At 38.9% G+C, this 22,593-nt stretch overlaps 1 protein-coding gene across 3 annotated transcripts in view; it reads right to left on the reverse strand.

Annotated features, from left to right (window-relative positions):
* CCDC15 (coiled-coil domain containing 15) overlaps positions 1–22,593 on the reverse strand; it is an 86,501-nt gene that overhangs the window by 32,252 nt on the left and 31,656 nt on the right. For all 3 annotated transcript variants that reach the window (XM_053595149.1, XM_053595150.1, XM_053595148.1), the window contains 3 exons: positions 21,615–21,722; positions 5,074–5,166; positions 3,533–3,636 (listed from right to left, as the gene is read on the reverse strand). In XM_053595149.1, coding sequence (XP_053451124.1) covers positions 3,533–3,636; positions 5,074–5,166; positions 21,615–21,722 — 305 coding nt within the window. The remainder of the gene's footprint in view (positions 1–3,532; positions 3,637–5,073; positions 5,167–21,614; positions 21,723–22,593) is intronic.

Below are 22,593 nucleotides of genomic sequence, written 5' to 3' on the forward strand. Positions count from 1 at the left end.
AATGTAATGCCAATAAGAATTTCATTAAGTGATTTTGTCAATATCAACAAACTTATTCTAAAGTTTACATAGAGAGGCCAAAGACCCACAATAGCCAACACAATATTGAAGGAGAAGAACAAAGTTGAAAGATTGGAAGCACCCAAGTTTAAGACTTACTCTAAAGCTATACATTCCAATTGCTGCTTCCAGCACCCAGGTAAACCATCCAGGGACTTAAGGACAGGCCTGCCTCCCCTACCACCACCACTGCAGACACTCACACTAGTTCTCAGGAGGCCTGTGAATCAAATTGTTTCACTCAGCACGACTGGTGCCTAAACGCACCTGCTGGTGGCCTGAAACAAAAAAACTAAATCACTCCATTAAAAAGTGGGCTAAGGATCTGAATAAACATTTCTCATCTTCGCAGGTACTCACACTTGTTTGGCATATGAAAAAATGCTCAACATCTCTAGTCAGCAGTAAAATACAAATCAAAAACATAATGAGATGTCATCTCACACAAGCTAGAATATTACCAAAAGACAAAATATAACAAAATGCTGGTGAGGATGCAGAGAAAAGGGAACTGTCAAACACTGTTGGCAGAAACATAAATTATCATAGCAATTAGGGAAAATAGTATAAAGGTTTTTCAAAAAACCAAAAATAGAACTTTCATATGATCCAGCAATTCCACTACTGGGTATTTATTCAAAGGAAAAGAAATCAACAAATCAAAAGGATACCAGAATCCCCATGTTTACTGCAGCCCTTGGCAAGTCACAATTGAAAAGATACTACATCAACAAAGGAATAAAGAAAATGTAGAATATATATACAACAGAATACCATCCAGCCATATAAAAGAATGAAATCCTGTCATTTGCAGCAACATGGATGGAACTGGAAGTCATTATATTAAATGAAATAAACCAGAAAGGCACAGAAAGACAAATGGCACATCTGGCTACTTACATGTGAGAGCTAAAAAAAAGTGGGTCCCATGGAGGGAGAAGGTAGAATGATGGTTGAAAAGTTCAGATGGGAGAAGTTGAAAAGTGGTTGGTACTAATGTAGAGTTAGATAGAAAAAATACGTTCTACTTATTGATAGCACAGAAGGTGACTGTCAATAATAATTTGCATATATTTGAAAATATCTGGAAAAGAAGATCTGGAAGTTTCCTAATATAAAGGAATGATAAATGTTTGAGGTAATGGTTACCATAGCCTAACTAGATTATTACACTTTATATGCCTGTACCAAAATATCAAATGTACCCCCAAATATGTATAATTGTTATATATCAATAAAAATAAATATGTAAAGCTAAAGTAATCAAGACAGTGTGGTACTGGCAAAAGAACAAACAGACCAATGGAACAGAATACAGTTAAAAAATAGACCCACACAAATACAGCTAACTGATCTTTGACAAAAGAGCAAAAGCGACACAATGAAGAAAAGAGAAGCCTTTTCAATAATTGGTGCTGGAACAACTGGGTATCCACATGCCAAAAAAAAAAAAAAATACACACAGTTCTCATGCTTGTCACAAAAACTAACTCAAAATACAGCTAAATATCAAATACCAAACTAGAAAACTCGTAGGAGGAAATTTAGGTGACTTGGGATATGGCAATGATTTTTTATATATAACACCAAAGGCACAATCTATCAAAGAAAGAACTGATAAGTTTGACTTCATGAAAATTAAAAATTTCCAAACCCAGCCCTGGCCAAAAAAAAAAACTGCAAAAAGAAAAAAAAAAAAAGTCATTAGCCAGAGGTGGTGGGTTCAAACCCAGCCCTGGACAAAAAAAAAAAAAAAAATGCAAAAAGAAAATTAAAAACTTCCACTCTTTAAAAGATGCTTTAAGAGACGAAAAGAAGGGGTGGCACCTGTGGCTCAAAGGAGTAGGTTGCCGGCCCCATATACCGGAGGTGGTGGGTTCAAACCCAGCCCCGGACAAAAACTGCAAAAAAAAAGAGATGAAAAGAAATACCATAGACCGGGAAAAAAGTTTTCAAAAGGCGTATCTGATAAAGAAATATTATTCAAAATATATGAAGAATTCTTAAAGTTTAACAATAAGAAAATAACCGGATTAAAAAATGGGCAAAGGCCAGGTGTGGTGGCTCACACCTGTAATCCTAGTATTCTAGGAGGCTGAGGCAGGTGGATGGCCTGAGCTCAGGAATCTGAGACCAGCCTGAGCAAGAGCAAGGCCCCATCTCTAAAAATAGCCGGGTGTTATGGCGGGTGCCTGTAGTCCCAGCTACTTGGAAGGTTGAGGCAGAAGAATCACTTGAGCCCAGGAGTTTGAGATTGCGATGAGCTCTGATGCCATGATACTCTACCAAGGGTGAAAAAATTAGACTCTATCTCAAAATAAAAAATTTAAAATGGGCAAAAGACCTGAACAGACACATCACCAAAGCAAATAAGCATAGGTAAAAGTGCTCTATATCATATGTCATAGGAAATTTAAAATTTTAAAAATGAGATACTCCTACATACCTATTAAGATGGCCAAAATTCAAAATACTGACAACACCAAATGCTGACAAGGATGTGGAGCAACAAGAACTCACATTCACTGATGGTGTAATGCAAAATGGCATAGCCACATGGGAAGACAATTTGGCAGTGTCTTATAAAGCTAAACATACTCTTACCATATAAACCAGCAACTGCACTCCTTGGTATTTACCCAAATGAGCTGAAAACTTAGGTTCACACAAAAACTTGTGCACAGATATTTGTAGTAACGTTATTCATAACTGCCAAATCCTTGGAGCAACTAAGATGTTCTTCAGCAGGTGAATGAACTAAACTATGATACATCAAAACAATGGGATATTATTCAGTGCTAAAAAGAAATGAGCTACAAAGCAATAAAAAAGCTTGAAGAGCCTTAAATGCTTATTGCTAAGTATAGGAAGCCAATCTGAAAAGGTTCCATAAATTCTGTATGATTCCAACTATGTGACATTCTGTAAAAGGCAAAAGCAGGAGACAGTAGAGTTCAATGGTTGCCAGGGGTTGGGGGGTGAGGAGGGAGGAATAGGCAGAGCACAGAGGATTTTTAGGGCAGTGATGACTCCGTATGATGCTATAATGTTGGACACATTACATTATATATACTCAAAACCCACAAAATGCACAACACCAAAAGTGAACCCTTAATGTAAAGTATGGATTTTGGATAATAATAATGTGTCAAGTGTAGGTTCATCACATGTAAGGACAGTGGTACAGGACAGTGACAGTGGCCAAGGCTATGCATGTGCAGGACACAGGGTACATGGGAACTCTGTGCTCAGTTTTGCTGTGAACCTAAAATTGCTCTAAAAAATAAAATCTATTAAAAAACTAATCAAACAAAATAGACATAGCTGTTCACCATCTTCCAATACTCTATCCAGATAAAAATTGTTGTTTCCAGTATGGATGACATGGCAAAATCATCACCTTTTTCTAAAATTTAGCTTCCAAAAACATCATAAATAATGTAAGGCTCACAATGAGGAACAAAGAACTTACTTTTCAATTTTCTTCCTTTGTTCTTTCTGCCTTTGTTGTTCTTTAACTTTTTCTCTCTCAATGTCCATGAAAAGCCGTCTATGTCTTAGGTATTGCTTTTGACGCTAAAGGAAAGAAGTTAAAATTATTCAAATTCTTTTCTCAGAGGAGCAGAAAGAAAACCATATGATACAGAAATTACACGGGTTAAATTTTTTGTGGTGTTTTTTTTTTTTTTTGAGACAGAGTCTCATTCTGTTGCTCCTGACTAAAGGGCCGTGGCATCATAGCTCAGAGAAAGCTCAAACTCCTGGGCTTAGGCAATCTTCTTGCTTCAGCCTTCTGAGTAGCTGGGACTACTGGCCTGTGCCCACCACAACAGCTAGTTTTTCTATTATTTATTTATTTTAGTAGAGATGGGGTTTCACTGTTGTTCAGGCTAGTCTTGAACTCTTGAGCTCCAGCAATCCACCTGCCTTGGCCTCCCAGAATGCTAGGATTACAGGTACCATGCCTGACCACACGTGTTAAGTTTTAAATTTCCTTCTGTCTATAGTGACTCAGGATATCATATACAACAAGAATTTAATATTTTCAAACACATAGCTATTATATGTTAACAAACAAGAGAAGTACTAATTTAGTTGTCCTTAGTACAGTTCCCTGTCAATAGTACTTGAGGAAATGATTGTATTTGAGATGATATATGTTACATTTACTCTGTATTCCCAAGTAGTAAGTACCACAAAAGCAGGGCAACAGAAAGAATATGAGAGGTATTTTATAACAGAACAGTCATTTTAACTATTCAAAATTAAAACTGTACCATAAAAGCATACTTTAAGCTTAGCCTAACATGGTACAGAGAATTGAAGGACTGAGGTACATTAGAGCATCACAGTCATAAACAGAAACAAGTCTGATAAAAGCAAGTGCTATTACACTGTGTGTGATCTGTTCAGACCTCTGGACTTAACTATTCTCTTTTAAGTCCACAAGGTACTCAAAAGTACTCAAAATCTATGTATATACCAGGGCTTTTTTGTAAAAATTACTGAAAGCCTAAATAGCAGTTCTAACTATTGACAAAAGTAACAGAATCACCAGTGGTATTTTTTAAAACACAAATGCCCTAAATCTACCTTTTCAGATACCAGTTCAGGAACCTGAAAAGGTTCTGGTCTCTGAAAAGATCTGGTTTGGATCCAGGTATTTGTATTTTGAGAAAAACTTCCATATTTGATTTTGGTGCATGGCTAACTTTAGATTGAAAAGGGAAAAAAGAAAGCTATAACTTAACCTTCCTTTAAGTAAGTTATAGTAGCAAATACACACCAGCTAGAGAATATTCACTAGGATCAGATCTCTGATTTCACATCAGTACATCCTAAGTCCCAAGAGTGTGAAAGAGAAATTCAACATATTATAATGACTCAAGCAACTTTTTTTCCTTAATCTATAGAATTTGTGGTACTAGCTCCTTAATAATTATAAATATTTCCAATTTCACACATACTATCATAGGAGAAATATTGATATCTAAAAGCAATATTATTACGTACCTCTTTCTTTTCCTCTTCTCGATCTACTCCAGATTGAAATAACAGTGGAGCTTGGCATTCAGTGCTTAATCCTGATTGATATTTATCATAAACCTGTTAAAAGTCCAGTCACGTAAGTGACAAAATTACCAAAGGATACCTGTGAACCATCTTGATATTTTTATCTATTGATTCTTTTCTTCTACAAATTTGAGCTCAATTGGAGACAGAACCAAAGAACAAATATAAAAAAATAGAAGAAAAAAGAACGAAACAAAGAATTTCAGAAGGAATTAACCAACCAACCAAACAAACAAAAAAACAGAAAAAGATTCAAGTCAAAAGCATGGATGAACAAACAAATCAAAATGTTCAGAATGCAAAGTTCCTTTAAGTGGTAACTTGAAATCACTCTGTCATGAGTGTGCTTGAGATTGAATCCAGAATATACAGCCAGATTCCTTCATATCTCAACTCTATATATAACCATTTTCAATTTAAACAACTCTCTTCATGGGTGTGAGTTCAGAGAAAATATTAATTAACTAGCATGGCATGCAGGAAACTACAGCTAATTTCTACCCATATTTCCTAGGAAAGCCTTAAGACATAACCTCGTATACCTGTTGGGACATTATGTAGGTCAAATGATGTTTAGAAAAAAAAAATTCAAAAATTTTTTATCTCTTTAATTTAAAACTTAGTATTTCAGCAAGCTTATAGGACACAAGATTGATATACTAAAATCAGTCGTATACTTGTGATAAACAATCTGGAAACAAAATTAAGAAAAAATCAGTATACAATTGATTTTAGTATATCAATCTTGTGTCCTATAAGCTTGCTGAAATACTAAGTTTTAAATTAAAGAGACAAAAAAATTTTTGTGGCTCAAGGAGTAGGGCACCAGCCCCATACACTTTGGGTAGCGAGTTCAAGCCCAGCCCCAGCCAAAACTGAAAAAAAGATAAATAAATAAAAATAAATTATTTAAAAAAAAATTTAAAGAAGACAAAAAATAAATGGGAAGAAACCCTCCATGTTTATGGATTATAAGACCTAATATTGTTCAGATAGAAGTAGTCCCTAAATTGATCAACATATTTAATAAAATCTACATTAAAATTTCATTAACTTCTTGCAGAAATTGACAAGATGATCCTAAAATTCCTGAGAGAATGCTTGGAATCCAGAATAGCTGAGACAATCTTGAAAAAGAACAAACTTGGAAGATTCACTATTCCTAACATCAAAATTTACTACAAAGTTACAGTAATCAAAACAGATTTTACTGGTACTACATGTAACAAATAGGGTCAATGGAATAGAAGGGAGAGTTCACAAATAAACTTTTACATTTATAATCAACTGTTTTTTGATAAGACTACTAAGACATTTCAATGTAAAAAGAATATCTTTTCAACAAATGGTACTAGGAGACAGGTTATCCACATACAAAAGAATGAAGCTGGACCCCCTACCTAATACTATACACAAAAATTAGCTCAAAGTGAACCAAAGGCCTAAATATAAGAGTTAACACTATAAGACTCTTAGGAGAACACATAGGAGTAAATCTTTGTGGCTCTGAAATAGGTAATGACGGCTTCTTGAATGTGACAACAAAAGCAAATATACAAAAGAAAAAGTAGAAAAAGTTGACTTCATGAAAATTAAAAACTTTTGGGCCAGGCACAGGGGCTCACGCCTGTAATCCTAGCACTTTGGGAGGCTGAGGCAGGTGGATCACTTGAGCTCAGGAGTTCAAAACCAGCCTAAGGAAGAGCGAGACCCTGTCTCTACTAAAAATAGAAAAAGCAGCCAGGTATCGTGACAAGCACCTGTAGTCCCAGCTACTCAGGAGGCTGAGGGAAGACGACCAATTAAGCTCAGGAGTTTGAGGTTGCTGTGAGCTATGATGCCATAGTACTCTACAAAGGGTAAGAAAGTGAGACTCTGTCTCAAAAAAAAAAAAAAAAATAGGTGGGCTTGGTGCCTGTGGCTCAAGCGGCTAAGGTGCCAGCCACATACACCTGAGCTGGCGGGTTCGAATCCAGCCCGGCCTGCCAAACAATGATGGCTGCAACCAAAAAATAGCCGGGCGTTTTGGTGGGCGCCTGTAGTCCCAGCTACTTGGGAGGCGGAGGCAGGTGACTCGCTTGAGCCCAGGAGTTGGAGGTTGCTGTGAGCTGTGATGCCACAGCACTCTACTTAGGGCAACAGCTTGAGGCTCTGTCTCAAAAAAAAAAAAAATAGGTGAACAGATACACAAGTCATAGAAGAGTCTTACACGTCTATTTGTCAGCAACAGTAGCCAATCTGAAATGGCTATATTCTGTATGTTGCATACTACATAACATTCTGGAAAAAAGCAAAACCAGTATTTTTAACCCTTTTTTTATCTCACAGCACTTGAACCTATAGTTCAATTTCTGAGGGACACTTCAATTATGTTGATTAATAAAAAGAGTAAAAATAAGAATATGCTTACTGTGCTTTAGAAAATAATTTAATGATCTTTAAAAAATTTTGTGGTCATGTAAGATCCTCTCAGTGTGCTGCAGCACACTGGTTGAAAATCAGTGGGCAAAACTATAAACACAGTAAAAAGATCAGTGGTTGCCATGGGGTGGGTGAGAAGAATGAATGGCTGGTGCACAGGGGATTTTCAGGGCAGTAAAACTCTTTTCATATGATACTTCTGTGTGCGATGGTGGACATCTGACAAACTCCACAGAACTGCACAACCCAAAGAGTGAAGCTTGATATAAATTACAGATTTTAGTTTTTCTTTTTTCTGTTAGAGGCAAAGTCTTACTTTGTTGCCCTCGGTAAAGTATTATGGCATCACAGCTCACAGCAACCTCCAGTTCTTGGGCTTAGGTGATTCTCTTGCTTCAGACTCCTGAGTAGCTGGGAGTACAGGCACCTGCCACAAGGCCCAGCTATTTTTTTGTTGCAGTTTGGCCAGGGCCAGGTTCAAAACTGCAACCCTCAGTATATGGGGCCGGTGCCCTACTCACTTAGCCACAGATGCCGCCCCAAATTACAGATTTTAGTTAACAGGAATGTATCATTATTGGTTCATCAATTATAAAAAAGATAATAACTAAAACAAGATGTTAATAATAATAGGGGAAACTGGGGGGTGGGGTGGGGTGGGGAAGGATTCTCTGTACTTTCTGCTCAGTTTTTTTACTTGTAAATCCAAAGCTGCTCTAAGAAATAAAGCCTACTAATATATTTAAACAGGCTTACATACATACATGTTAATGCTAAAAAGGGTTGAAATAAATATGCAACTGGCTTGAATACTAGTTATATCAAATGTTTGTTTTCTTTTTTGGTGTTACCTTTTTCTTACAAAGGAAGAAATGATGATTTTGTGATTTTTATGAAAATAAGAAAACAGTTGTTTTTTCTTTTAAGACAGAGGCTCACTCTGTTGCCCCAAGCTAGAGCATCCTGGTGTCATAGTTCACAATAACCTCAAACTCCTGGGTTCCAGCGATCCTCTTGCCTCTGCCTCCAGAGTAGCCAAGACTGCAGTGCTCCCCACAGCACCAGGCTAGTTTTATCTATTTTTAGTATAGACAGCATCTCGCTCTTGCTTAGGCTGGTCTTCAACTCTTGAGCTCAAGCAATCCACCTGACTTGTCCTCTCAGAGTGCTAGGATTACAGGTGTAAGCCACTGGGCCAGGACTACAAAAACAGTTCTTTGAAAAACAAGTGTTGGAGGAAATAATGCAATAATTTCCCCCCTCTCCCATGACTGTGTCCTCCTATGGGCCACTGTCACACTGGGAGCAGACTGTCAATTTTATTGCTCAATGGGGACAGAAAGCCTATCTTACAGGAAGGGATGAGGCATAAATAAGGTAAGCATGAAGTGCAACTTACACAATGAAAACTCACTGCTTTTGGCTTCTCTGCACCACACTGGAAGAAGAGTTGTCCCAGGCAGCACATAAAATATGCGAACATTGAACAAGACAGGAACTTTTCTTTTCTTTTGGGTAGAGTGGCGTGGTGTCATACCTCACAGCAACCTCAAACTCTTGGGCTCAAGAGATCCTCTTGCCTCAGCCTCCCAAGTAGCTGGGAGTACAGGCACCGCTACAATGCCCGGCTAGTTTTTCTATTCTTAGTAGATGGGGTCTCACTTGCTCAAGCAGGTCTCAAGCTCCTGAGCTCAGGTAATCCACCCACCTCAGCCTCTCAGAGTGCTAGGATTACAGATGTGAGCGACTACACCCAGCTAGATTTTTTTTTGAAATAAATGTTTCTTAATTTATTGCATGCCCTTAGGTAATTTCCAAAGATTTTTAAAAGTTTTTGCTTTTTGAAATAATTTCAATAGTTATGCTTGTTTTTGGGAGGGGTCTTCAGAGCTCCTCACATTGCCATTCCAAAAGTGATCCTCTTTTTCTTTCCCTTTTTGTTTTAACACTTCCAAACTAGAGACAAATCCACTTCCCTTTTAAGTAAAACTTATTAAAAGTGGTTTCTTTCTTTTTGTTGTTGTTGTTCTTTCTTTCTTTTTTTTTTTTTTTTTGTAGAGACAGAGTCTCACTTTATGGCCCTCGGTAGAGTGCCGTGGCCTCACACAGCTCACAGCAACCTCCAACTCCTGGGCTTAAGCGATTCTCTTGCCTCAGCCTCCCGAGTAGCTGGGACTACAGGCGCCCGCCACAACGCCCGGCTATTTTTTGGTTGCAGTTTGGCTGGGGCTGGGTTTGAACCCACCACCCTCGGTATATGGGGCCGGCGCCTTACCGACTGAGCCACAGGTGCCGCCCTTGTTCTTTCTTTCTTAAAAGTGTTTTCAATACTTCATGTTCAATTCCTGTCTCTTCCCCAACCCCAAATTCTTTCTTGAATTGACAAATCATGAAGGGTTTGATCCTTCGTGAACCCAATAAACTTTTCCTGCAAGATCAGCAATGCCTTCCACTTTGCTAAATTCAATAGTCAAATCTCCTTTTCATCTTAACCTGCCAACGGTATTTGACAGAGCTGATCTCACCTTCCTCCCTGACGTGTTTTCTTCACTTGCTTTTCGGACATTTTAATCTTGGTTCCTGGTTCCCCCCCACACGTATCTTTCCTTCTCAGTGTCCTCTGCTCCAGAACCAGTCCTGACACTTCTTGTCCTTTTTATCTACACTTACTTCTTTGATGATTTCATCAAGTCTCTTGGTTCTCAATAATCATTATGCTGATGGCTTCTAAATTTATCTCTTCAAGCCAAACTTCCAAATTGCCTTACCTCGTCTTAGGTCCTGTTTATAATTCAGTACCTTATTGGGCCAGCAAAGTGGTTCACACCTGTAATCCTAGCACTTTGGGAGGCAAGGTGGATGGATTGCTTGAGCTTAGGAGTTAGAGATCAGCCTGAATAAGAGTGAGACCCTGTCTCTACTAAAAATAGAAAAAGACAATTACCTGAGCATTTTGGTAGGTGCCTGTAATCCCAGCTACTCAGGAAGCTAAGGCAAGAGGATCACTTCAGCCCACAAGTTTGAGGTTGCTGTGAGGTATGATACCACTGTACTCTACCCAGGGTGACAGAGACTCATTAAAAAACACACACACAACAAATTGCATACTCACGTAATACACTGGCTACTGGACAGTTCCACATTCCCTAATAGCCTCTGAAAGTATATGCTTAAAACAGCTCCCAATCTGCCCCTCCAAACCTGTTCTCTCCAGTCTTTCCCATCATTTCAGCTATTCATGGTAAGAACCATGGAATTATTGACTCTTTCTCACTTGATGTCAAATACATAAGCAAATTCTGTTGGGTTTACTCTGAAAAATTTATTAAAAATTAGCCTTTCACAGCTTCCACTGCTGCTGCAAGTCACCATTATCTCTTGCCTAGGTTATTTCAAGAGCCACTTCAGTGGTCTTTCTGCTTCCACCCTTGGCCCCTTCTTCAATTTATTCTCATCAAAACAGCATAATCCAGTTATTTTTCTGATCATGTCTTCTATTGCTGTCTCCCTTGCTCCAGGCACCCTGGTCTCCCTGCTGTTTTTGAATATAAAAAGCACACATCAGCCTCAAGCCTTTGCATTTGCTACAACCCTCTGCCTAGAACATCTTTTCCCCAAATAGCCACATGGCTTACTCCTCAGCAGGACTTCTGTGAAATATATCTTCCCCCCTTGTCTGAAATCCGCAATTAGAGAATCATCCCTATGAACTTTACAGAAATTTCTTTTCAAAATCAAATGTACCTGGGAAGAAGAACACACTAAATCTTTATCAGACATTAGTATTTTAGCATTAAGACGTTACTGTTACTTTTTTATGCAGATAGCTAGTTAAAAGCAGAGCAACAATGATAATCTGGAAAATACTGAATGGTGCTCCCCCCCAAGGAGGGTTAAGAGTGAAAAGTAGGGTCCTCCACTCTACCTGCTGATCAAACAGCACGGGGCACCTGGGAGGCTGCTGGGTTATAGGAAATTTCAGAAAAGGAAGGTGGGGAGAAGAACATCAAAGATCCACTCCGTTCCTTCCAAGTTTTTGTACAACATCCCATTGGCATAAGGAGAATGCAGGGAACCTTCTGGGGAGGTATATATGCCCCTAACATTTTGAGGAAAAAAGATATAAAATAAATGGATTAAAATATATCAAAAGTACATGAGATCAGCCACATAAGTTGTAAAGGGCCAATATCAGCTTTATTTATGTTGCTACTTTGTAACAAAAATACTTTTTTTTTTTTGAGACAGTCTCACTCTGTCACCCTGCATAGAGTGCCCTGGTGTCACAGAGTGCTAGAATTATAGTCATAAGCCACCATACCTGGCTCCAAAATACTCTTTAAATTAGCTTTATAATTCAAAACAAAGAAATACCATGGGTATTTGTGTAGGGAAGTATTACCATTACCCAAAGAGAGGTGTGACTGACACTTATCCCTGCTCCTGGGAGGTTTCCTCTAACCCCTTGAAATTTCCTGAGGAATAGATGTGAAATCAGCCTGATCTTCAGGGACAGAGGGTGGCTAGAAATTGAGTTCAAAACACGAAGTGGTTTGAGTCACCAGATGAGGGGGTCTTGGAGTGAAAAATCAAGAGGCTTGACACAAGTCTGTGTTGGGGGACTGAGGAACTCTGGGGTCCCATTTATTATCACAAAGCAGGAAAAAGTACTTAAAAGTTACTTAGCAGACATCAGCTTTAAAAAAGGTGGAATATGAAAGTGACAGATAGAATGTCCTCCAATTTGTTTTGCAAAATCTCAGACCTTAAGCAAGATCTCTGGAATCAAGAGACCTTTGGAACCTAGAGGATCTTTACCGTAACCTTTAGGCCTGGTATTGCCACAACTCACATATACATTCTCTCTCGGAGGCCAGTTTTCTAAAATCCTGCAGGCACACAACTCATATGCCATTCTTGTGATTCTCCAGGTCTCCAAAGCAGGAAGCCAATCTAATGCTAAAGATCAGGGCACAGTTTCCTCTACAAAAACTGTGTAGGAGTAATAAATCTAATTTTGCCTACTAAATGAAGCTTCCATATATACTCTAGGCACCAACTAGGATGAGGTTCTTGGGTTGGCAATGCTCTGCTCATTACAACACAGTGGTGCCAGGATGATAACACAGTCCTGAGGGCACAAAGCTTGGGACACTCTTAGCTGTAGCTCTGCATTCTGTCTGTCATATGTGTCTCTTTCTTTGGCTGGTCCTAATTTGCAAGCCTTCATCATAATGAAACTATAATTGTTAGTCCTGAGTTCTATGAGTCATTCTAAAAAATTATTAAATCTGAGGGCAATCATGGGAACCCCCTAATTTGTAGCTAGCTGGTCAAAGTTAGTGAATTTTCATGTAAGTGAATGAAGCTGACCATATTTTATTTATTTACTTTATGTACCAGTCATCATATTCTCCTCATACTGACAGCCCTTCCCAGGTAAGAATACAATTTGTTGACCTTAGCAAAAGCAAAATTGGGTATCTAAGGAAACTTTTATTTATTTGTTATTTATTTTATTTATTTGCGACAGAGTCTCACTATGTCACCCTCGGTAGAGTGCCGTGGCTTCACAGCTCACAGCAACCTCAAACTCTTGGGCTTAAGCAATTCTCTTGCCTCAGCCTCCCAAGTAGCTGGGACTACAGGCACCCACCACAATGCCTGGCTATTTTGTTGTTGTTGTTGTAGCTGTCATTGTTGTTTGTTAGGCCGTTGGCTGGTTTCGAACCCGAGGCGCTGTAACCACTGTGCTACGGGCACCAAGCCTATTTATTTATTTATTATTTAGACAGAGTCTCACCCTGTCCCTATGGGAAAAGTGCTATGGCATCATAGCTCACAGCCACCTCAAACTCTTGGGCTCAAGAGAGCCTCTTGCCTCAGCCGCCTCAAGTAGCTGGGAATGCAGGTACCCATTACAATGCCAGCTAGTTTTTCTATTTTTAGTAGAGATGGGGACTCACTTTTGATCAGACTGATCTTGAACTCCTGAGCTCAAGCAGTCCACCCACATCGGCCTACCAGAGTGCTAGGATTACAGGTGTGAGCCACTACAGCAGGCCTAAGAAAACTTTTAGTTCAGCAACTCAAGAGACCCTGTTCCAGAACTAGAATCCAAATATATCCCCCCACTAACATGTGCAAGTACTTAAGTACAACAAACCAAATGGAAAATGATAAACTTATAGACAGCTAGTTTTAAGAAAAAAAAATACAAATGACTATTAAACAAAATATGCTCAGTCTCATTCACAATACAAGTTAAAACTACAGCAAGAAGCCATTTTTAGCCCGTCGAATTGGCAAAGGACAAGTTTTAGATGACATACCATCTTGTGAGATCTGGGGAAACCTTATCTGGTACTCTTATTTATTGTTGGTGAGATTCCAAATTGGTACAACCTCTGTGAAGGGTGACTTGACAATATCCTTCAAAATTGCAAATACATGTTTGCATTTGACTCAGCAAATTCCTTTTAGGAATTTTTCTGTAGGCATTTATTCTATTCTATCCATATGATAGTGAGAAGATGTATGGTGCAAAGTGAAAAACATTGTCACATTATTTTACAACTCTCTCCATTAACAGTTGGGTCAATCTTTCCACTCCTTAAATCTGGAATGGCCCTGTGGACCAAAAAAATGTGCCAGGAGTGATGTCGTTCTGGAGACTAACCTCAAAAGGCTTGCAACTTCCACTGTTGTTCTTCTGGAATTCTGCCTGTAGACCAGTTGGTGGTTAGAGGCTGGAAAAACACCAACAGAGCTGTGAGCTCAGGCTGGAGGAATGGTGAACCAACAGCTGCTGGAGCTGGTAAGACAGAAAATAGTTGGAGGAGGCTGGAGAAAGGGCACCTCGTATTCTGTCCTGATAGGATAGTGGACAAAAATGTTGCCTGTGGAAACTTGAAACATAGAAAATGTACTAATAAAATAAAGTTTTTAAAAATATGATTAAGGAGATCTCCAGGCAGAATATTGAAACTGCCTTTTGGCTTCTCCTGTGTATAACATACAGGAAAAGAGAGATGAGCAGAAAACGCAACTATTTGGCTTATAAACAGAATTTAGAGGATTTATAGAAGCCCAGGGATTTGCTAGTTTAGAAAATACAAATATCTCTTATCTACAGGTTTCCCCACTGGTAAAAATTACTCAAAGTTGAAGGAGTCTGAAGCCAAAATCAAACCAAGAGTGTGGCTATAAGAATCCTTGGTAAAACCTCTGAGTTATTTAAGGCAATGCCTGAAGGACCCTCAGCTACAGCTTTGGGGAATCTTAAGGGTGTTTTTTAACAGTGGCCTCAAAGTATTGCCTGAGAGACCTTGATTGTCTTGAGATATACCCCAGAATTCCCCAAAGTTTCCCTATTTCGAAGATGTTAATTGGATTACTCATATACAAGAGGTAAAGAAATAAACCTTTAAACAATTCAAAGCCTGCCATGACCATGAAGTTTTTAGGGATCCAGCTATCTGGGCCACACCAAGACATCCACTATGACTTTAAGGACAGGTTATTTCATTTTGTACCTCTTACCAGAGATACACTAACTGCTAGGCTTTCTTGGAATTTGGAGACAGCAAACACCACGTTTGGGAATACTGTTTGTATCTCTGTGTTGAGCAACTCAGAAGGTTACCAGTTTTGTGGGAGGCCCAGAGCAAAACTAGATCCCACAACAGGCTCTGGCTACAGTTTAAGCGTCCTTGCTGCTTAGGCCATGTGACAATTCCATGATGCCAGGGGTATTTGTTGTACATGTGTACATTACGTGAAGTCTCTTGAAAGTTCTGTGATGAAAGCTACAGTGCTGGACTCCAGAGTTCTGCTGCAGAGTCATGCCTGTGACAGTTAATTCCCCCAGAAGCAGATTTCAACAAATGGCAGGTGCAGTATTGGTAAATACTTCTACCTCGTTGCTCTTTAGGTGGGATGATTCTCAGGCACACCCTACACTGTCTCCCAGAGAGTGCCCTGAGGGAATTAAACCCCAGGCACCCACTACGCACCCTTTATTGGCTTTCTTCCTTTCTCTCTTTCATACCTCTAATTCCCTACTGATGATCCTCTCACTCTGGGAGACTGAGGCAGGAGGATCACTTGAGCTCAGGAGTTCAAGAGCAGCCTGAGCAAGAGGGAGACCCCGTCTCTACTAATAATAGGAAAATTTGCCTGTATCATGGTGTATGCTTATAGTCCCAGCTACTCAGGAGGTTGAGGCTGAAGGACCGCTTGAGTCCAGGAGTTTGAGGTTGCTGTGAGCTAGGTTGAGGGCATGGCCCTCTGGCCTGAGCAACAGAGTAAGACTGCCTCAAAGAAAAAAATAAACTCTATGACAATCCTGGTTTACTGGCAGTTCAGTGAACTTTCTGCTATATTTGCACATATACATTAAAGGGATAAGAAAAAAAAAGTTTTTCTCCCCCATTTTCTATTATCTTACATAACCCTTCAATATTTCTTTCTTTCTTTTCTTTTTTTTTTCTTTGAGCAGAGTCTCACTGTGTGACCCTCAGTAGAGTGCCATGGCATCATAGCTCACAACAACCTCAAAGTCTTAGGCTTAAGCGATTCTCTTGTCTCAGCCTCCCAAGTAGCTGGGACTACAGGTGCCCGACACAATGCCCGGCTATTTTCTGTTGCAGTTGTCATTGTTGTTTAGCTGGCCTGGGCTGGGTTTGAGCCCACCACTCTTGGTGCATGTGGCCGGTGCCGTAACCACTGTGCTACAAGCGCCAAGCCATTTCTTTCTTTTTTAATTCAGTATTTCTGATTCTAGATGTTTGAGGTTTTTTTCCCTATATGCCAATTACTTCTCCAGGGGACTCCAGCATACCAGCTGGATACCTTCCAATTCAATCTACTTGGAGAGGGCATCAGATCCCACAGGTTGAGGGCTCAGCCCCACTAGACTGCCCTCACTACAGATGCCAGTCACAAACACAAGTTGTAAACTGGTTCTTCAGACCAACTGGCTATAAATGGGGGTTCCTGTGACCTCCTCCCTGGGTTCCATTTATTTGCTGGAGTAGCTCATAGGAACACAGAGAAACATCTACTTGCATTTCCCCATTTATAATAAAGGACATTATAAAGGATACATACAAACAGCCAGATGGAAGAGATGCTATTAGGGTAAGAGATATGGGTAGTGGCATTGGGCTTCCAATGCCTTCTCCAGGGCCCCACCGTCCAGGAACCAGCACGTGTTGAGTTATGTGGAAGCTCCCCAAACTCTTATCTTTTGGGGTTTGTATAGAAGCTTCTATATAGGTATGGCTAATTACTTCATTGGCACTGGTGACCAACTCAAACTTCAGATCCTCCCCTCTCATCCCAGTTGAAGGATGAGGCTGAAAGTCGCTCTAATTATGCCTTGGCCACCAGTCACCTACCTCATGGTCATAAAGACTCTCACCAGAGATTCCAACGATTTTAGGAGCTATATGTCAGGAAATGAAAGAATACAAAATAAACATTTCATCATATCTTATATAAATACTCTCCTAGCCACAGATAAAGGTCTGTCCACAACAAAGTCGGCTTCTGTTTTCATAGAGGTCTGGGTCTGACAGGTACTAAGGATGTCTATTCATCAATGTACTAGGCAGATACTGAGCATTGTACATGCGTTATCTTATTTAAGCCTCACGTTACAGGCAAGAAGGTCAACCTTAGCTTAGAGAAGTTAGGTTACCTACCAAAAATCACATCACTGCTAAGCGAGGGACTATCTGGCCCCAGCTTCTGCTCTAAACTGATACTAGTGTATTTTCTTTAGTTCCACATTTTCTTTAGAACCACAGTTCCATCATTTGGCAGAAAGTGTATCTTCCCTTTAAGACAGAAGAAGTCCCTCTGCCCAACTCTGTTCTTTCTCTTTCCTCTTGTCCTAAGAAAGCAGGGAATATACTTGAGGACTGTGGATTGGAGAATGGTTGCACAGAAGATTGGGACTAAAAGCATGGTCCAGGGATAGAAATGGTAGAGATTCCACTAATTAGGAACCATTAACAAGACCCCATAACATTCAAGATGTGAAACAAACAAGGGGGCAATTTCTATCCCAGTAAAAGAACTTATATGACTGATTATAAAGCTTCCACATTTACTTAAGTGGTAAAACATTAACTCAAAGCAGACTGTGAAAAGTTTGGTATGATGAAATTTTCAAGTAGGTAGATGGAAGACATATAACAATTATAACATAAAGGGGGAAGAGTAAAAGGACTTACATGATTGTAAAGCTACTACATTTACTTAAAGCAGTAAAATATTAACTCAAAGTAGACTGTGAAAGGTTTGGTATATTGTATATTGCAATCCTCAGAGCAACCGCTATAAAATAATATAAAGAGACATAGGGCCAAAAAGGATAATAGATCAATTAGAATGAAATTAAACATTATTAACATAAAGAGATTTCTGCTTAAAGTCATGATGCAATAATAGAATTGGATTTACCCTCCTGCTTGAAAACTAAACAAACAAACAAAAATCTATGAAAGAATTGTTTTTGGACATTGGACGTGAGGAAGCAGAGGACATGACCCCTCATAGATAGGAAACAAACACAGTAAGCAATACAACTGCCCAGCTGATTGCCTAAAGAATTTCCAGTCCAGTTCACGAGAAGAGGGATCCCAGACAGACCCTGGCAGTCTGCCCGAGAAGCAATAAGAAGAAACCATATTGCACACTGCAAATCTCCTCTGCTAAATGTCCAAGTTCCTTGCTTATAAGTTCTGCTGTCCACACAACTGTAGGACACAATTTAGATAACTTTTCTGCCACTAAATAACAAGGACTACCTTTCCTCCAGTTTCCAATAACATACTCCTTATTTCCTTGAGCTTCACTGGCATGCATTTAATGTCCATATTTCTACCAGTATTTTGCTTATGACAATATATTCTTTAAAATGATAAAAGCTTTTTGTTATGGGCCTTAAAATTCCTTATCTCTATCCATTTACCCAATTCCAAAGTCATTTCCACTTTTTAAAATATATGTGTTATACCAGCACCCCATTCCCAGTACCATATAATAACTATAAACAGGAAATAACCCAAAAGTTCATCAATAGAAAAAAAATAAACAAACTCTGGTATATGCAAACAATGGCAATGCAAAGAACAAACTACTGATGCAGCAACGTGAATTTGACTCTCATAAATGTTCTGCTGAGCGAAAGGAACCCTGTTGTATAACATGATTCATACTGTATATGGATATTCCAGAAAAGAGAAACTGATAGTAGAGAAAAATCAGAACTGTGATTGTTTCTGGTAAAAAAAAAAAGAAAGAAAGTGCGGTGAAGGCTATGTTAACCAGTTTGATGAAAGTATTTAAAATTGAATATAAAACCAGTACATTGTACCCCATAAATGCATTAATGTACATAGCTATGAGGTAATTAAAAACAAAAAAAGAACTTAAAATTGAGTGAGAAGGGGCATGAAGAAATTTTCTAGGGTAATGTTAACCCTCTATCTCCAGACATAAGTTTGGATTACATTGACGCATATTTTTCTTTTTTTTTTTTTTTGACACATATTTTTCAAACTAATGAAGAGTATGTAAGAGTTTAAGGCTTATATAGTCCATTCCATGTAAATCTTACCTCAGAGGAGAAAAAAAGAAACTGTAAAACATAATTTAGATTGTAGTTAATGATATGCATGCTGAAGGATGGGGTAAGTGTACTGATGTCTGCAAAACTTACTTTGAAATGCATAAAAAATAAGATGGATTGAAGGTTGGATAGAAGGATAGACTTAATAAAATATTATGGAATCTAGGTGATAAGTATATGGGCATTCACAATAGCAAGCTTTCAACGTTATGTATAAAACAAGTCCATTTATTATAGCATCAAAAAGAATAAAATACTTAGGAATAAACTTAACTAAGGAGGTGAAACATTTAGTTACTGAAAACTCAAAAACATTGCTGAAAGAAATTAGAGACCAATAAAGAAAAAGACTTCCGATTTTCATGAATTAGAAGACTTATTGTTAAAATGTCAGTGCTACCCAAAGCAATCTGTGGGGTGATGCAATCTCTATCAAAATCCCAGTGGCCTTTTTTTTTTTTTTTTTTTAGAAAATCTATCTCAAAATTCGGCTCAGTGCCTATAGCTCTAGCGACTAAGGCACCAGCCACATACACCAGATCTGGCAGGTTCCAATCCAGCCCAGGCCTGCCAAACAGCAATAACAACTACAACCAAAAAAAAAAAAAAAAGAAAAATGGCCGAGCATTGTGGCAGGCGCCTGCAGTCCCAGCTACTTGGAAGGCTGAGGCAAGAGAATTGCTTAAGCCCAGGAGTTGGAGGTTGCTGTGAGCTGTGACGCTACGGCACTCTACCCTGGGGCAACGGCTTGAGGCTCTGTCTCAAAAAAAAAAAAAATCTATCTCAAAATTCATATTGATCTCAAGGGATCCCAAATAGCCAAAACATGAAAAAGAAGAATAAGGTTAAAGGTCTCAACTTCCTGATTTCAAAACTTATTATAAAGCTACAGTAATCAAACCATATAGTATTGGTATAAAGACAGATGTACAGACCAGTGAAATAGAAAAAAGAGCTCATTTTAAAAAATGTTATATATGGTTAAGTCAAAAAGGAAACCAAGACCATTCAATGGGGAAGGGACAGTCTCTTCAACAAATGGTGCTGGCAAAACTGGATATGCACATGCAAAAGAATGAATGTGGCCCCTTACCATATCCCACATATAAAAATTAGCTCAAAATGGATCAAAGCTAAAACATAAACTCATGGGAGAAAAGCTTCATGACATTTGGATTTGGCAATTTCTCAAACATGATACCAAAAGCAAAAGCAACAGAAGAAAAAATAGATATATTTGAATAGTATCAAAATTTAAAACTTTTAGACATCAAAGGACACTTAACAGAGTGAAAAGGCAGCCCAAGAAATGGAAGAAATTATTTGCAAATAAAGAGTTAATATCAAGAATATACATAGAACTCCTGTGATTCAACAACAAAAAACAACCTGATTAAAAAACAGGCAAAGGCCTTCAACAGAATTTCTCTTAAGAAGATATACAATGACCAACAGGCATGTGAAAATATGCTCAACTTCACTAGTTATTAGGGAAATGCAATCATAACCACAATGAGGCCTTTCACCTCCATTAGGATGGCTATTACTGAAAAAACAGAAAGTAACAAATTTTGCTAAGAACATGCCAAAATGGAATGGAAACTTACAATACTGTAAGCTTCAGGTACAGTCCTGAGCAATTTAAATAGGTCAGAATAGTTCAATTTGTTGTGGCACAAAAGTAGACATCATACTTCTTTTTTTTTTTTTGCAGTTTTTGGCCGGGGCTGGGTTTGAACCCCTACCACCACCTCCAGCATATGGGGCTGGCGCCCTACTCTTTTGAGCCACAGGCGCCGCCCCAACATTACACTTCTTGTCACTATTATGGATCTTTACTCACAGTGCAATCTTAAATTTCATCTACAAAAACAAAGACAATAGTCTATTTCTCATGCTTATTGTGAGAATTAAGTGAAATAATGCATATAAAATTATAAAACAGGGCAGTGCCTGTGGCTCAGTGGGTAGGGCACCAGCCCCATATACTGAGGGTGGCTGGTTCTAATCTGGCCCTGGCCAAACTGCAACAAAAAATAGCCAGGCATTGTGGTGGGCACCTGCAGTCCCAGCTACTTGGGAGGCTGAGGCAAGAGAATTGCCTAAGCCCAGGAGTCAGAGGTTGCTGTGAGTTATGGTGCCATGGCACTCTACCAAGGGAGACAAAGTGAAACTCTGTCTCAAAAAAAATAAATAAATAAATATATATATAAAAAAAAACTATTTTGGCTATAGTAAGTACTCAATGAACGTAAGTTGTCATTCATAATAATATTAATAGTATTGCTAATTATCAGTAAGAGACAATGGTATTATCATCATCATCATCATCATCATTGGTATCATAGCTCTGTCAAGTTTAGCCTAAATTCTAACTAATTACTTTCTGCGGCTTACTCTTTACTATACTATGCTCTACCTGTTCTCTGGCAGAGCCTGGATCCTGGATTTCATGGTGCTCTGGAAATACCTCTCTTCTCCATCTTTCATCTGTCACAGCACGTGAGGCCCGCCCATATTTCCTGTGCTAAAAGACAACATAAACACTGAACATAAATTATCCAAGCAGAAGCATCATGCCTGTGTCAATAACAAAAGCTTCAGTGAAGAGGCCTAAAGTACTTTTAACAGGTCAAAATGGAGCACACCCAGCCCCCTGTCATGTGATACCTTGTGCTGCCTCCCACCAGCAAGAAGCCTCTCATCAGATGCAGCCCCATGACCTTGGATTTCTCAGCCTCTATAACTGAGCTAATGTGGCGGTCACATCAACAGGCAGCTATAAAAACTAAGCATCTGTAAATCCTTTTGGGCACCATTGTGGATTTTCGGATCAGCACTATACCTATCTCACCACCATCTCTGACACTGCACAATTCCTTGCCACAGGAGTTTAATGCTCGAGCTAAACCACATCATTCAGCTCCCTCTGCCTGCTGTAGGGGTACCTGATATGCCATAAATTTACTTGCATCAGGGTCACTCACACAGGGCACAAGAACTTAAAGAGCAAGAGGAAGTGAAAGGAAAATTAGGGCGAGGAAACAGATAAAAGAAATCACTCATGAGGAAGAATCAGCAGAAAACTCCAGGCAACATGAAGAACCAGTCCAGAACAACCCTGCCAAGGGACCATGAGGTAGCTACTGCAGATGATTCCACCTATAAAGAAATGTTAGGAAGGACAGAAAGGGAATTTAGAATACACACGTTGAAAACAATGAAAGAAATGATGGAAACAATGAAGGAAACTGCTAATAAAGTGGAAAATAACCAAAAGGAAATCCAAAAACAGAATCAAATAAGAGATGAACGATATGAAGAATATAAAAAGGATATAGCAGAGCTGAAGGAACTGAAACAGTCAATTAGGGAACTTAAAGATGCAATGGAAAGTA

Source organism: Nycticebus coucang, chromosome 6, assembly GCF_027406575.1.
Source record: "Nycticebus coucang isolate mNycCou1 chromosome 6, mNycCou1.pri, whole genome shotgun sequence".
Taxonomy (NCBI): domain Eukaryota; kingdom Metazoa; phylum Chordata; class Mammalia; order Primates; family Lorisidae; genus Nycticebus; species Nycticebus coucang.